This window comes from Leptodactylus fuscus, chromosome 2 (genome assembly GCF_031893055.1).
Source record: "Leptodactylus fuscus isolate aLepFus1 chromosome 2, aLepFus1.hap2, whole genome shotgun sequence".
In the NCBI taxonomy this organism is placed as follows: Eukaryota; Metazoa; Chordata; class Amphibia; order Anura; family Leptodactylidae; genus Leptodactylus; species Leptodactylus fuscus.
In genome coordinates, this window is record NC_134266.1 from 98,429,452 (window position 1) to 98,444,846 (window position 15,395).

A 15,395-nucleotide genomic window follows, 5' to 3' on the forward strand; every position below is an offset into this window, starting at 1 on the left:
CTAGATATATATGTGTGTGTATACGGTATGTGTGTGTATATATATATCTATATATATATCTCAAAGTGAATAATGGAACTGTCTGGCTGTAGAATTATGAATTATTAATCAATTATGTATAATTAACATTTGTCACAACATTGATGTCTTTATAATTATTTAATATTTCAGGAAACATTTGACCAAAGTGGAGAGCTGTCTTTGGTGTGGGTTGGAATTGAAACTGGCGTAAGTAATTGAAGCTTAATATCCAAAATCTAGCACTAAAAGATATATTTTCAACTATTGTTCTCCATTTCCATTTTCCAAATTTCAATCTAAGGGGGCATTCACACGGTGTAATGCGGTGCTGATTCTGGCACAATAACTCGCGTAAGTATCAGCGCTGCAAAATAGTATCACATTGAGTTCAATGGGTTCCATTTAATGCGTGTAACACTTTGAAATCAATGGGTTAAAAAGTGTCCCATTACGCACGTTAAACGGAACCCATTGAACTCAATGGGATTCTGTTTTGCAGCGCTGATTCTTACGCGAGTTACCGTGCCAAAATCAGCGCCGCGTTACTCCGTGTGAATGTACCCTTACTATATATAATAGTGCTTTGGAACAAATTGCTAGTTTTCCATAATGTTATGGATACACATTTAGTAATAGACAACATAAATAACCTGTGCCAGATTTATCACAGTAGCTCGGGTTGTTCCATAAATCTGGTACATAGTGCAACTTTAGACAAGCAGTCTGTTGGTTGGCCTAGTTTATACCAAAATGTTGTGCCACATTTTGTAACCATTCTAAGTCAAAATGTTACATGTTTAGTCTCACACACTTTTGCTAAGCCACACCTGTGTGAAGCTAGAGAGAAAAATATCCTGAGATACAAAATGGACAATTCCCTATATTTTTATATTAAGCCAATCTAACCTGCTGTAAATATAGATGAAATCGAGAGGAAAGACTAAAAATTTTCATGAAGGGTAATGTTTTGTATTCAAACCACTGGCTCTAGCACTAGCTACTATCCAATACATGATGTCATGGCACAGTGCTGTATATATCACGATATTCAGACAACCATTTAGATATAAATTTTACGTTTTTTCTGCTATGAGCATATTTTGAACAATTATAGCTAATATGTTTATATTCACTTTTCTTTATTTTTCTATGTATTTTTGAATGAAATGTATGTACGTGTGTAAATACACACGCATATGTATATGTGTGTAATATATACACACAATTTTTTTTTTTTTTTTTTTTTCTTCTGTTTTTTAAACCATTTTTAAAACTTCCAGTTAGTGGCGCCTACATCGGCCCCAGTGTAGTAGAACTCAACTGGCCAGGCTCCCCCGACGCGCTGCTGGCTCACTGCACACAGTTGTCGGCCTGCTGCCTACATGTGTCCTATATTATGTCATAGCAACCTGAGGTCACTAATGAGTGCCACTGCTTCTGCCAATTACGACACTTGTTACAAAAACGACATTCAGTTAACTAACTGGCTGTTAGGTACCTGTACACGACTTTGGTGAAACGGATAGCTGCTAACAGAAGTTAGTTAGCTATAACTTCGGTTAGCTAACTGGAGATTTAACATGCATTGGTGAAACCGGTCATAAGTGTCATAAAATACAATTCTACTGTATTGCAGACCATGGTAAAATCCCTTTATAACTATTGAAATTTGCAACACGCAATAACCCTATGTGAGGCCTGAAATTGACAAGGCTTCTGGCTGTGATTGTCTGAAAGGTAGCCATACTGGCACTGAAGAGTAAGCAGATGGGTGAGGGTTGGGTTTGGGTGGGAGCAGAGAAACTAACCACAAAACTAGGGTTAATGCAAATGATCAGAGAGGTCATACCGCTTGATCTCCTCTGTATTATACAGCACAAATAGTGCTGCCTTTTCACGTTCTGAGCAGGCGCCATTTTTAAAGACAAGACATTCTCCATATTATGGTGGATGTTGGGAAGGGGTTAAACTGTCTTTTTTTTTTTTTTTTTTTTTTTTGTCTTCTATTTTATTGTTAAGGATATGTTTTCTAGCCTACAATAATTGTTTATACCAGCTTTTAACATGAACTAGGCTTCAAAAAGATGCAATTTAAACAAAATTTCACTTTGTGCACTCACTGGAAGAGATGTATTCAACATCTTTTGTACAGAATTATTAAGCCTAAAATCAGAAAATGTCACAAATTTTGGTGCAAATCTGCAGCTAACCTCTGCAGGCCAAATATTTCAGTTTCCCTGATATTTGGAAAATCCACATGACCCAATTTTTTATTACTATGTGTTTACCTATATACATTTGATGCAATTCACTCTCAATAAATCTGCCCCATGTGATGTTTTTAGAATTACTAAGCTTTTACAGTAGGATATAAATATATGAAGTTTTTAATTTGAAGGGGTTGTCAAGAAACTCTAGCAAGCTGGTGTGGAGGCCAGGGAAGGTGGCTTTGCTTAAATTCCTGGAAAACACCACCTGCTTTTTTTAAAAAAAAATCACAGGAATTCAAAAATAGACTATAGTGGACACAAATAGACAATGGTTTATAACAATTTTTTTTTTTTTTTTTTTAAAGTTTGAAGTTAATGCTTAGGATTAATTGGTGCTGAGAGAGCCAAATGCTTGCTCAGCTATTACCATCGTTCCCCATTAAAATTAATTGAGCAGCGTGTTCTGTCTGACTAGCTGCTCTTCAGAACTGGGAGGCAATACACACCAATTGATATCTATTCATATCCCAACAGTGGCACTCCCACCAATCAGCAAATTACCCCAAATCCTTTCTATAGGAGGTAACTTGATGTGGCTTGACAACCTCTTTAAATATTTTACAAGCAAATCTAAGTAACATTTTGGAGAGTTTTGAAGATTTTCTCTAGGCATCATAGTGGAAACAGTCTGTAGTCTTGTGAGGTCGCTAGTGTATAAATACAGGAACTTTCTATGGCTTGGCACTTGTCAGAAAACCAGCCATGATTTCCTTATTGTGGCCAGTTTATTTCATCATGAATTTATCGCTGATAACTACAGATGAGCGAGTACTATTCGAAACGGCCATTTCGAATAGCACGCACCCATAGGAATGAATGGACACAGCCGGCACGCAGGGGGTTAAGCGGCCGGTCGCCGGCAAAGTCTGCGAGCCAGCCGCATCCATTCATTCTTATGGGTGCGTGCCATTCGAAACGGCTGTTTCGAATAGTACTCTCTTATCTCTACTGATAACCTGTCCATAATAAGCAAATCACGGCTGGCTCCTGACAAGTTCCAGGCCATGGAAGGTCCCTACTTCCCCGGTGGTATCCATTGACCACTGATCAAGAGAAGACTGTCACTACTAAGAAAGTTAACCAATCTTTCAAGTGCTAAATTTTTTTAAAATGTTTTATATTTGCAGAAATAATTATTCAGCTGTCCATGTACTGGATTCTGTGCATTGTTAGTTTTGTTTGTATATTCCCCTGTAGCAGAGATATTGAACACTGGACTGGTGGTGGTTTTTACAGCCTAGCATCATCCCTAGACTGTGGACATGCCCCCCTTCACAGTACAAGACTATACAAGGGTACTCTTAGGCTGTGTTCACACGGAGGAATTTGATGCGGATTTAGGGGGCGGATATTGCCACAGAATCGGGGTGGATTCCTCCTGGAATCCATCTCCCATTGAAAACGATGAGAAATTGCAGCAGGATGCGGAGAGAAAAAGCATCCTGCTCGATCTTGCCGCCTACACCGCAGCTGATTCAGTCGCAGAGTCTACGGCTCAAGACTTCCTGAAGATTATGCCTATTCATACGGTCCTAGTCAGCAGCGGGATGCCGCGACGGAATGCTGATGCACTGTATCAACATCCCGTCACGGCTAGACCGTGGCGAAAATGCCGGTGGTGGGAAAATGAAAAAATTCCTCTTCATTTTGCGTCGTGTGAACACTCTGTAGAGGGTGTTCTTCCACCGCCCGAAGATGACAGTGGGTTATAAGTATAGACACACACACACAATACTGAGGTATTGGTAGATGAAATTAATGGGACAGATATGTCTGTAGCGGAGGAATATGCAAACAAAACTGAAAGTGTTTAATTCTTTATTTATATAAAAATGTTCAACTTTTAATTGTCCACAAATTTAAATATAATTCTGTTCATTATAGGTAATGGTTGTGTTGACAACTTATCGACTTCCTTTCCTTATAGTTTCCTTTGGACAGTCAAAACTATACAGGAGGTAACGAATTTACTTACAAGTCTGTATGGTTTTAGATATTGCTTTGGTATGATAAAATCATACATTGTTTAGTCATTCCTGAATTAGTTAAGTAACGTTGATGTTCCATGACTATATTTGATCTTCATATTTACTTTCATATCCAACTAGACTACTGATGCCTCTTCTTCCTCAGTAGTTTTCCCTATAAATACCTCCAGTCCATCCTTGACTCTGCTGTCTGTCTTAATCTACCTGTAGACTTCAAACCTTTTACTGCCGTGCTATTCTTTCAATTTTTCCATTGGTTGCCCATTGTCCAGTGATAAAACTTCAAAATACTGACTATGATATACAAGGCAGTCCAAAGTGTCGTCACCGTACAACTCTGCCTTCACCTCCCAAGGACCTTTGAATAAATTCTTGGGATAGGGTGATCTACCTTGCAGACAAGGGAGCAAACTCTGTCATTTGCACATGGAGCTATGGAAATAGTATAGCTTTTTGTGCAATGTTGTTTCCGTAACACATTTTCTTTCATGGGTATTACAGAAACTCAGTAGTGTGTTCGGTAGTAGCATGTTCTTTCCTAAATCTGCCGAGTTCTGGTTGCAGCATTCAGATGGATATAAAGGACTAGGATACGTATACCCTTTTTCAACTTTCAAAAGCTTTTTGGAAAAAGCATTGAACTGGCATTAATCCTTTATCTACTACTTAACCATATAAGCAACTTCTGCCTTCACCTACTGTGTCTTCTATTGTACATTATAAGCCCTCCCTGGCTTTGCCCTCTCTCAATCTGTACCAGTTTGTTCCTTGTTCTTTTTGTATTTGGCTTTAAAGGAGTCTCTCATTGGTAAAGCTCATTTTTAAGTAAATACATTTCTAAATACCCTTCTACTATTCTTCTATTCTACTGCTGCCTTTATATTTTTAAGACCATTTCATTATAAATCCCTTTAAACGTTTACGCTAATCAACCCCACAGAGCACCCTGGGCCTTCCCCAGGGCCTCCGAGCAGCTCCCCCCCCCCCCCCCCCCACGTCATGCCTCTGTTCACGACAATCCATTGCTTGTGCTCAGTCTGCCCTCCTCCTCCCTGGATATTTATCCGCCCAGATCGTGCTCTTGCAATTAAAATCTAGGGCTTTAGCAGTACCGCTCCATTCAGAGCGCTACTGCGTATGTCTGAGCGCCATTTTGGTGTAGTTTGCTGGAGAACTGCGCATGTGGAGCAGTATGCTCAGTGCTATAGCAAATTAGACCAACAAACAAAGAGGAGGTGGGCAGATGGAGCACAAGCAATGCAGGGGCGTGAACAGAGGTATGATGTGTGTGTGTGTGTGGGGGGGGGTGTTCCGTGGGGTTGATTAGTATAAACGTTTATAGGGATTTATAATGAAACGGCAGGGTGTCTTAATAAAGGCAGCAGTAGGATAGCCTTTTTAAAGTGCTATTCGGAATATGTTAACCACTTCCGGACCGCCCATAGACTATATACGTCCGGATAGTGGTTGTCTAGTTCTGCCAGGACGTACCTGTACGTCCAAGTCAGAACACAGCAGCTGCACAAGATCGTTCAGCTGCTTTCACTAGGAGCCGGCTGTAACTTCAGCCGGAGCTCCTAGAGAGATAGCAGGGCAGATTTATTACCTGCTTTGCTATCTCGCATGAGCGCTGTATACACAGCTATGGACGCAGCCATAAATCAGCTGCCCTCTGACCCGGCAGACACGTGATCTGCCGGGAGCAGTGTCCTGCCAGAGCTTCTGGGTCCTACAGGACTCAGATCAGCTCTGTATACCATGTAGCAGTGTGCAAGAGGTTGGATTTCTCCTGTAACTGAGATTAAATGTAGCAGCCTCAGTTATAGGAGAAATCAGCCTCAAGTACAAAAAAAAGTGATCAGATGTCCCCAAAGGTCTCTTATCACCTTATGGGGACACAATCTGGGAAAAAAATAAAATAAAAATATAATAAAAAAGTTTTAAAAAAATGTAAATAAAATAATAATAAAAAAATAAATAAATAATACGCTAATAAAACGCCGTTATTAAAGGTTATAGCCCCACACCCGACGACACCATACAAAACAAAAATTACCGTAACGGAGAGGAAAAACTATATTATAAAGTTTTTCAGTGACACTTTGTGTTATTAAATAAAAAAAAAATTATAAATTGAAAACCAGACACAATTTCCCTCCTATTTTGTTTATATTTTCCTGGATATAAAAAAATTAAAACACATTTGAAAATAAAAATAACATAAAAATAAAGCCCTATGTGTCCCCGAAAAAAGACGCAAAAATTAGTTGACTAAGACATACGAGAAAAATTTTACAGACCTCAAAACCGCACATACATAATAAACCTAAAATGTGTCTGGTCCTGGACCACAAATTGGCCCGGTACTGAAGTGGTTAACTGAAAAATGATTTTTATCAATGAAAGACTCCCTTTAACATTTTTCATGGTTATATGTTTAAAGGGAACCAGTCACCGTGAGAGTGCAATCCAATCTGCTTTCTGAATCTTCTAGAGTGGGAGGAGACAAGCCGATAGTTTAGTTTAAACGGCTGGGCTTAAAAGGAGTTCACCTCCACCAAGCATATATAACGGCCATCATAACACTGCAGAGTACATTACCGTGATAAACATTCCTTTATGTGCATTGTATTGAGGCAGTTGGTGCACTAGAGGCAGGCCTTCAGCTGCCTGGACCACTGCTCTTAGTACTCAGATCCCTACCTGTGCCACCTCATGCAATGAGACTCGACCCTCCATTGTACTTTAGTAACAAGAGCTGTGCTCCCAGGGCTAAAGGTCCGCCCAGAGTGCACCAGCTGTCGCATTTGCATGAGACTTCAGTTGTTTTTCTCCTAGTCTAGAAAACTGATATACATAACACAAGCATGTTGTTTTCATTGTAATGTGCTCTTTAACAGGGTAGCAACAACTACTGAAATAGCTGAGCCAATTTGGTCCCCATCCCCTGAAAATTAAGAGCCTCAACTTCCTGATTCTGTGAGCAGATCAGCAATCAAATTGTAGACTGAAAGTTTCATAAAAAATTGACTTTGAAATTCTTTTTTGTGTGTTGATTTCTCTGGTGGCCCAAACAAATTTATATGCCCGGCAATGTATAGAACAAAATACCACCTTAATATGCTAGGCCCCATAGTGGACCCCTGTAAATTCAGTAGTGATGTAAATATTCTGGCGTCTTGTATGGCATATGAGTATAGTAAAAGAGAACATATTAGACGGCATTGGAGTCCAATAACCTACTCCAATATATAGACTGGCCATGACCAGGTCACATCTTGAAATTATCCTGAAATTTTTTTATTTTAATGATAATACACAGTGCCCACCCTGAGATGCCCCCAACTGGGATTGCCTATTCAAAGTCAGACTGGTCATTGACTACTTTAGCTCCAAATTTGCATTGTCCTACTTCCCTGATCAGAACTTTCTATAGATGAGTCTCTGATCAGTTGCCTGTCCAGTAAGAGGACATGGTACAACATTAATATGTACAAACTGTGTGGAGCAGCTCAGGGTACACCCAAAAGTTTAGGATTTATGAAGGAAGGAACTCAACAATTGAGCCCCCAGGCTGCCCCCAACCCTAGGAGTTGGTGAGAAAATAGTGTGGGATTTGCTGCACCCACTGCTGGGTCAGGGTTATCATCTGTATGTGGATAATGTCTACACCAACACCCCTCTCTTTAAGTGTCTAAGTTCCAGAGGAGCTGCAGCTGGTGGGACATTGTGCATTCCCCCCCCCCCTTCTTGATTCTTAGCATGTGCAGAGGGAAAAACGGATTGCAAAATGGACACAAAGCGATCACTATCTGTTTGTAACCCACTTTCCACAGACTTCAATGTTTAAAAAAAACCAAAAACTGATTGTTTGCTGTCCACGTAGTATCCTTATTCTTCGAACGGAGAAAAAGTCTTGCAATTCTTTTTTTTTATTTATTTATTTATTTTTTTTAAACACATTGAAATCAATGTTTTTAAAAAGAACAGTTTGTTTGCTCTTGCATGGAGAGCCAAATGCAGATGTGAACGTAGCCTGATATCTGAATATATAGCCGTATAATAGCTGAAAAAATAAAAGGCTGATTAAAGTTTGTAACATAAAGCAGAGATATGGTTAATTATATTTATGAAGTAATTTGGGTACTATGACTATATAATAGACATGCAATTTCAAAGTTTGAAATTTTACAACTGACCCAAAGTATAATGTGCCTCATTACCACTTTGATAAGTTAAAGCTTCTCAAAGATATTACCACATAAAGTAACATGTCAGATTTGAAAAAATGAGGCCTGGTCCTTAACCCCTTAATGATGCAGGGTAGTTTGTACGTTAATGTTCAGGGACTTTTTTTCATATTTTCCCTCCCCTCTTCCAAAATTTCATCTCAATACTTTATTATACATCCTTTGTTGGCAATGACAGGTCAAACGTTTTCTGTAAGTCTTCACACGGATAACAAGTTTAAACAGGTGCCATTACTACAGGTAATGAGTGGAGGAAAGAGGAGACTCTTAAAGAAGAAGTTACAGGTCTGTGAGAGCCAGAAATCTTGATTGTTTGTAGGTGACCAAATACTTATTTTCCACCATAATTTGCAAATAAATTCTTACAAAATCAGACAATGTGATTTTCTGGATTTTTTTTCTCATTTTGTCTCTCATAGTTGAGGTCTACCTATGATGTAAATTACAGACGCCTCTCATCTTTTTAAGTGGTGGAACTTGCACTATTGGTGACTGACTAAATACTTTTTTGCCCCACTATATATATATATATATATATATATATATATATATATTTGTTTACTTAGGTGTCCCTTAAACTGTGTATTTTTTCACTTTCTTCATATCCCAAAAGGGGACTTGAAGCTGGGATCTCCGTTCCCCAGTGCAATGTCCTGTAATACATAGTATTGCAGAACATCACACAGTAGTTCCTATTGGAACTATGCATGGCAACCCCTCGGAACACTGGGTGTACAAGGGGTACAGGGTGTGCGATCTTGCCCCTGGAAGCCATGATCACTATTGATCACAGCATTCAGTGGGTTAATCCATAGGAGTATGTTCCAACACTGGCAACTGGTCTCGGATCTTAGCTTCGTAACATATAACTCTGTGCTCAGCACAACGTAATATTACGCTGCAGAGCATTAAGGGGTTAAAGTATTTTAAGGCTATGTCATTTTTAAAGGATTTCGAAAATAAATTAACCGGTTAAGGACCGCTGGCCGTAAATTTACGGCCAGCAGTCCTGGTCTCTAAGACCAGCCGATTGTAAATTTACGGCCGGTCTTCAGAGACTCACTAGGCAGGGGGTGGGGTGGGGGGAGGGCAGGTATTAGGTGTTACTAACACCTAACCACCCCCTCAACAACATTCAGTCGGACTCAGTTCCGACTGAACGTTTTAACCCTTTCGATCGTGCCGTGAAACATCACGGCGCGATCGAAAGGGATCCGCCGCATATTGAAGCTGATCGGCACCCCCCGCGGCGAGATCGGGGGGTGCCGATGTCAGTAAAAGGTAGTCTGGGGTCTGGCCAGTGACCCCAGACTACCGGATCCCCAACATACCTGGTTGATCCTGCCGACCGATGGAGGAAGTGAGCGATGTGTCTCACTTCCTCTGCTGCTTGCAGGACACGAGCAGGCTCATGTCCTGCTCGTGTCCTGCAAGCTACTATACAAAATCAGTTGATGCTTTCATGAAAGCATCAACTCATTCAAGTGTCCTAAAGGGACACATGAAAAAGTAAAAAAAAAAAAAAGTTAAAAAAAAAGTAAAGTGTATGAAAAAAGTAATAAAGTTATAAAGCCCAAAAATCCCTTTTTCTCTATACAAAATGAACTATATAAAAAAGTACTAAAAAATTAATAAAAACAATGCATATTTGGTATCGCCGCGTCCGTAACAACCTGTACAATAAAACTGAAATAATATTTAATGTATACGGTGTACATCTGAAAAAAAAACCGGAAAAAAACCGCCAGAAGTAGTGATTTTTCACCATATCACCTTACAAAATATGCTATAAAAAGTGATCAAAAAATCATATGCACCCCACAACAGTACCAATAAAAAGCGCAGGTTGTCCCGCAAAAAATAAGCCCTCAACCAACACTGTCAACCGAAAAATAAAAATGTTACGCCTCTCATAAGATGGCGATGCAAAAATCACTGATTTATGTCCCCAAATGTGTTTTTGTTCTGCAGAATTAGTATCGCATAAAAAAATAGTATAAATGAGGTATCGCCGTAACCGTACCGACCCGCAGAATAAAGGGAACATGTTACTTTTACTGTGCGCTGCATGGCGAAAAATTTAAAGGGTACAACTCAATGCCAGGATTTTATTTTTTTTTAAATCCAGCAAGAAAGAGTTAATAAAATGTATTCAGTATGTTGTAGGCACCCAAAAATGGTGTCATTACAAAATATATCACATCCCGCAAACAACAAGCCCTTATATGGCCGCGTCACCAAAAGAATAAAGAAAATATAGCATCTACCAATGTGAAGACAAAAAAACCCAAAATCGCCAAATTATTAGAATACAACTGGCGGCGTCAGGAAGGGAATGTATAAGCTGTGTCAGTGTACTTCAGGAGACACCCCAGATTTACAGTTTACAAGGGAAAGACACCAGAAGTGACCCCCAAAATGAGCCCCAGAGTGACTCCCCCAATCATAGGAGCTACTGGGACATAGTAGGGAATTTGGTGTCTGCAATGTACTCCGCACCGCTTACACATTCCCTCTTCGCCATCCGCTGTGCAGTCATGTCCGGGATACTAATACTCACTACACCCCCTGAGAAATTCTTTGAGGGGTGCAGTTTTCAAAATGGGGTCACTCCTTTGGGGAATCCACTTTTCTGGTACCTTACAGGCTCTACAAACATGGCATGGCGTCCAGATACCAAACATCTGAATCTGTACTCCAAAAGCCTCATCGCGCTCCTTCCCTTCTGCGCCCTGCTGTGCGCCCAAACTGCAGTTTATGCCACATGTATGACACATGTATGACACTGGTGTACCCGGGATAACGGACGTAATGTCATATGTGGGTATAAACTGATATTAGGGCACAGCCGGACACAGAAGGGAAGAAGGGTTATTGGGTTTTTGGAGCGCAGACGGTTTGGTTTTTGGATGCCATGACACTTTTGCAGAGACCCTAAACTTGCCCCTACAAAATGGGGTTTACAGTTACCTCCAGGTCTCTCCAAAAGGAACATGGCCCCCAGAAAGTCCCTCTAAATCTGTACCCCAAAAGCTAAAAAGCGCAGTGCTCCTTCCCTTCTGAGCCCTCCTGTGTGCCCAAGCAGCAGTTTACACCCACATATATATATTTTTTGCCCCTCGGGATGGCCCCTTAATAGTTTTAGGAGTGCAGGTCTCTGACAACACAAAGTGGGTGCAATGTATGGGGCACCGAAATGGCATATTTCTTTCAAAATTTAAATTTTCATTTTGGACATTCATTTTTTGGAAGCATTTTAGGCACAAAATGATAATACCCCTTGATTCATTGCTTGACAGGTGTAGTTTCTAAAATGGGGTCACAATCGGGGGTTTCCATTGTATTGATACTTTAGGGGCTCAGCAAATGCGACATGGCACCTGAAAACTATTCCAGCCACATCTGCCCTCCAAAATCCAAATAGCTCTCTTTCCATTCTGAGCCCCACCATGTACCCATACAGCAGATTATGGCCACATATGGGGTATTGCCGTGTTCAGGAGAAATTTTGTAACAAACTGTGGGGGGCTTTTAATTCTTTAACTACTTGCAAAATTAAAAATATGGCGCTAAATGGACGATTCATTGGGAAAAAAAGTAATTTTTCATTTTTACATCCCAATGTTAATAAAATCTGTGAAACAGCTGTGAGGCCAAAATGCTCAGTATACCCCTAGATAAATTCTATGAGTGGTGTAGTTTCCAAAATGGGGTCACTTTTAGGGGGTTTCCACTGTATTGGTACTTTAGGGGCTCTGCAAATGCGACATGGGACTTGAAAAATATTCCAGCAAAATCTGTCCTTCAAAAGCCAAATAGCTCTCTTTCCATTCTGAGCCCCACCATGTTCCCATACAGCAGATTATTACCACATATGGGGCATTTCTGTGTTCAGGAGAAATTGTTTAACAAACTTTATGGAGCTTTTTCCCCTTTATCCTCTTGTGAAAATGAAAAATTTGGGGCTAAATTGACAGTTTATTGGAAAAAAAGTAATTTTTCATTTTCATGCCCCAATGTTAATAAAATCTGTGAAACAGCTGTAGGGTCAAAATGCTCACTCTACCCTTTAATATGTTCTGTGGGGGGTGTAGTTTCCAAAATGGGGTCACTTTTAGGGGGTTTCCACTGTATTGGTACTCTAGGGGCTCTGCAAATGAGACATGGCACCTAAAATTATTCCAGCAAAATCTGCCATCCAAAAGCCAAATAGCGCTCCTCCCATTCTGAGCCCCGCCATGTACCCATACAGCAGAATATGGCCACACATGGGGTATTGCTGTGTTCAGGAGAAATTGTGTAACAAACTGTGGGGGGCTTTTAGTCCTTTATCCCCTTGTGAAAATTAAAACTTTGGGGATAAAGTGACATTTTAGTAATTTTTCATTTACACATCCCAATGTTAGTAAAATCTGTGAAACAACTGTAGGGTCAAAATGCTGACTATACCCCTTGATGAATTCTGTGAGGGGTGTAGATTCTAAAATGGGGTCACTTTTGGGGGGTTTCCATTGTTTTGGTACTCTAGGGGCTCTGCAAATGAGGCATGGTGCCTGAAAATTATTCCAGCAAAATCTGCTGTTCACACACCCAGTGTCGCTCCTTCCCTTCCATGCACTGCTGTGTACCCAAAAATCAGTTTACGCCCACATGTGGGGTATTTCTGTGCACGGGAGAAATTGCATAACAAAATGTGAGATGCATTTTCTCCTTTAACCCTTTGTGAATGTGTTAATTTTAGGTCTAAATGAATGTATTAGTGAAAAAAAATAAAATGTCTAAATTTCACTGCCATATTATTTTTATTCTTATGAAAAACTTAAAGGGTTAACAAACATCCCAAATGCTGTTTTGAATAATTTGAGGGGTGTAGTTTTGAAAATGGGGTGATTTATGGGGGTTTCTATTATACAGGCCTTTATAATTCCTTACAGAACTGAAGCGGTCCCTAAAAAATTGGTTTGGGGAATTTTCTTGCAAATCTAGAAAATCGCTGTTACACTTGTAAGCCTTGTAACGTCCAAAATAAATTAAAAGACAATCAAAAGATGATGCCAATATAAAGCAGAGATATGGGAGATAATATTTATTTATGTATTTGGGTGGTATGACTATCTGCCTGAAAAGCAGAGAATTTCACATTTTGAAAATTGCAATTTTTTCCAAATTTCCATCAAATTTCCTAGTTTTTTTATAAATAAATACACAAATATTGATTAATATTTACCACTAACATGAAGTATAATGTGTTACGAAAAAAACAGTCTCAAAACCACTTGTGTAAGTTAAACCGTCTCAAAGTTATTGCCATTTAAAGTGACACATGTCAGTTTTGAAAAAAAAGGCCTGGTCTTTAACATACTTTTGGGCCTGGTCCTTAACCGGTTAAAAAAAAAAAAAAAATCTAATCACTCTGTTTTCCCTAGATTCCAAATTAAAAAATAAACTGAGACATAAAGATATTATGTATCCCCGAATCTGAATATGCCTGAACTTCTAAAAATATTGTTCCTGTACAGTGAACAATGTTTTTTTTGTCATTTTGCTTCTCAATTTTTTATTTTTTTTTTAAATGTGGTCATAATATCAGACATTCTCCATAAAGTTCTCAATAAAAAAGTAAACCTGGCCCTGCAAGAAAAACAAACAAACATGCATTACATGTTACATACCGAATAAATAATTATTAAAAAAAAAAAAAAAAGTTACAGGTGTCAGAAGATGACAACTTTTTTTTTTTTTTTTAAATTTCACATTAAGACTTTAAAACAAAGAAAATACTATAAATTTGGTATTGCCATAATTGTAACAAACCAAACAAAATGGGTAAGGGAGCGTTGACACAACTGTCAGTGTCCAACAGCTAGTGTCTGATGCTAATGTCCGCGCAAGTTTTTGCGCGGACATTAGCATCGGACTCTAGCTGTTTCTGTTACATTTTGCATTGATTTAAATGGACATTGGGTGCATTCTTTTACTGTCCGTGCCTGTCCTTAACTGTCCGTTCACAAAGATGTCCGATTTTACAAGCGGACAGCAAAACCCTACATGTAGGATTTTTGAAATCACTATGACTTCACTACATATAAACACTCACTTATGTTGATTTCTCTACTAAAGGCTATTATTTATCACCCTACTTTTTTGCTGGATTACATTTTTGTTACATATTTACACATTTTTTCAACTACCACGTATGTTCTTTGACAGGCAGCATTGGTCCCCATATATGTATATGTTTATGTCTTTGTACTGTGTTGCATCAATGTTTTTTATATTTTCAAATAAATCATTTTTTTTTTTTTTTTACATATGATGATTTCATTGTCCATGTTCTGTGTCATTCTGTGTTGGACATGCAGGATTTTGTGTCCAGCCCAAAAAAAAACCAACAGGGTGATTTGTGATACTAAACTCCTGGTTCATAAGGATCTGTGGGTGGTTTAGTTTCTCAGATCGCCCTGACAGATTCCCTTTTAAATGGCACATACTTTTCTAATATCCTAGGGCTTCGGTGGTTATTTGTCTTACTTGCTTTATTACTATTATGTTTGTCCTTCCAGCGAGAATTACGGAAAAACATTTGAGGATATAACATCTCTTATAAAAGACACATATATTCGCACAGAGTTTGGTATGGGTTTGGGTCCTGAGAACTCTGGAAAGGTAAGTGTTAAGGCATATTAAATAGTTTTAAACGTAATTTTAACAGTATTTATTGTGTGGGGTGTGTTTTTTTTTTTTTTTTCTTTTTATTGTTGTCTTCATCGGTTGAAAGGGACATTGTTATCTTAAGGGGGAGCTCCTTTGTTGAATTTGAGGAAAAATCCACCTTAACTACCGTACCTCAAATTCTGCCTTCCATT

At 39.1% G+C, this 15,395-nt stretch overlaps 1 protein-coding gene across 2 annotated transcripts in view; it reads left to right on the forward strand.

Moving 5' to 3' along the window:
- The window catches only part of SORT1 (sortilin 1), a 64,538-nt gene that overhangs the window by 12,491 nt on the left and 36,652 nt on the right, over window positions 1–15,395 (forward strand). For both annotated transcript variants that reach the window (XM_075264273.1, XM_075264274.1), the window contains exons 2-4: window positions 172–228; window positions 4,176–4,249; window positions 15,093–15,195. In XM_075264273.1, coding sequence (XP_075120374.1) covers window positions 172–228; window positions 4,176–4,249; window positions 15,093–15,195 — 234 coding nt within the window. The remainder of the gene's footprint in view (window positions 1–171; window positions 229–4,175; window positions 4,250–15,092; window positions 15,196–15,395) is intronic.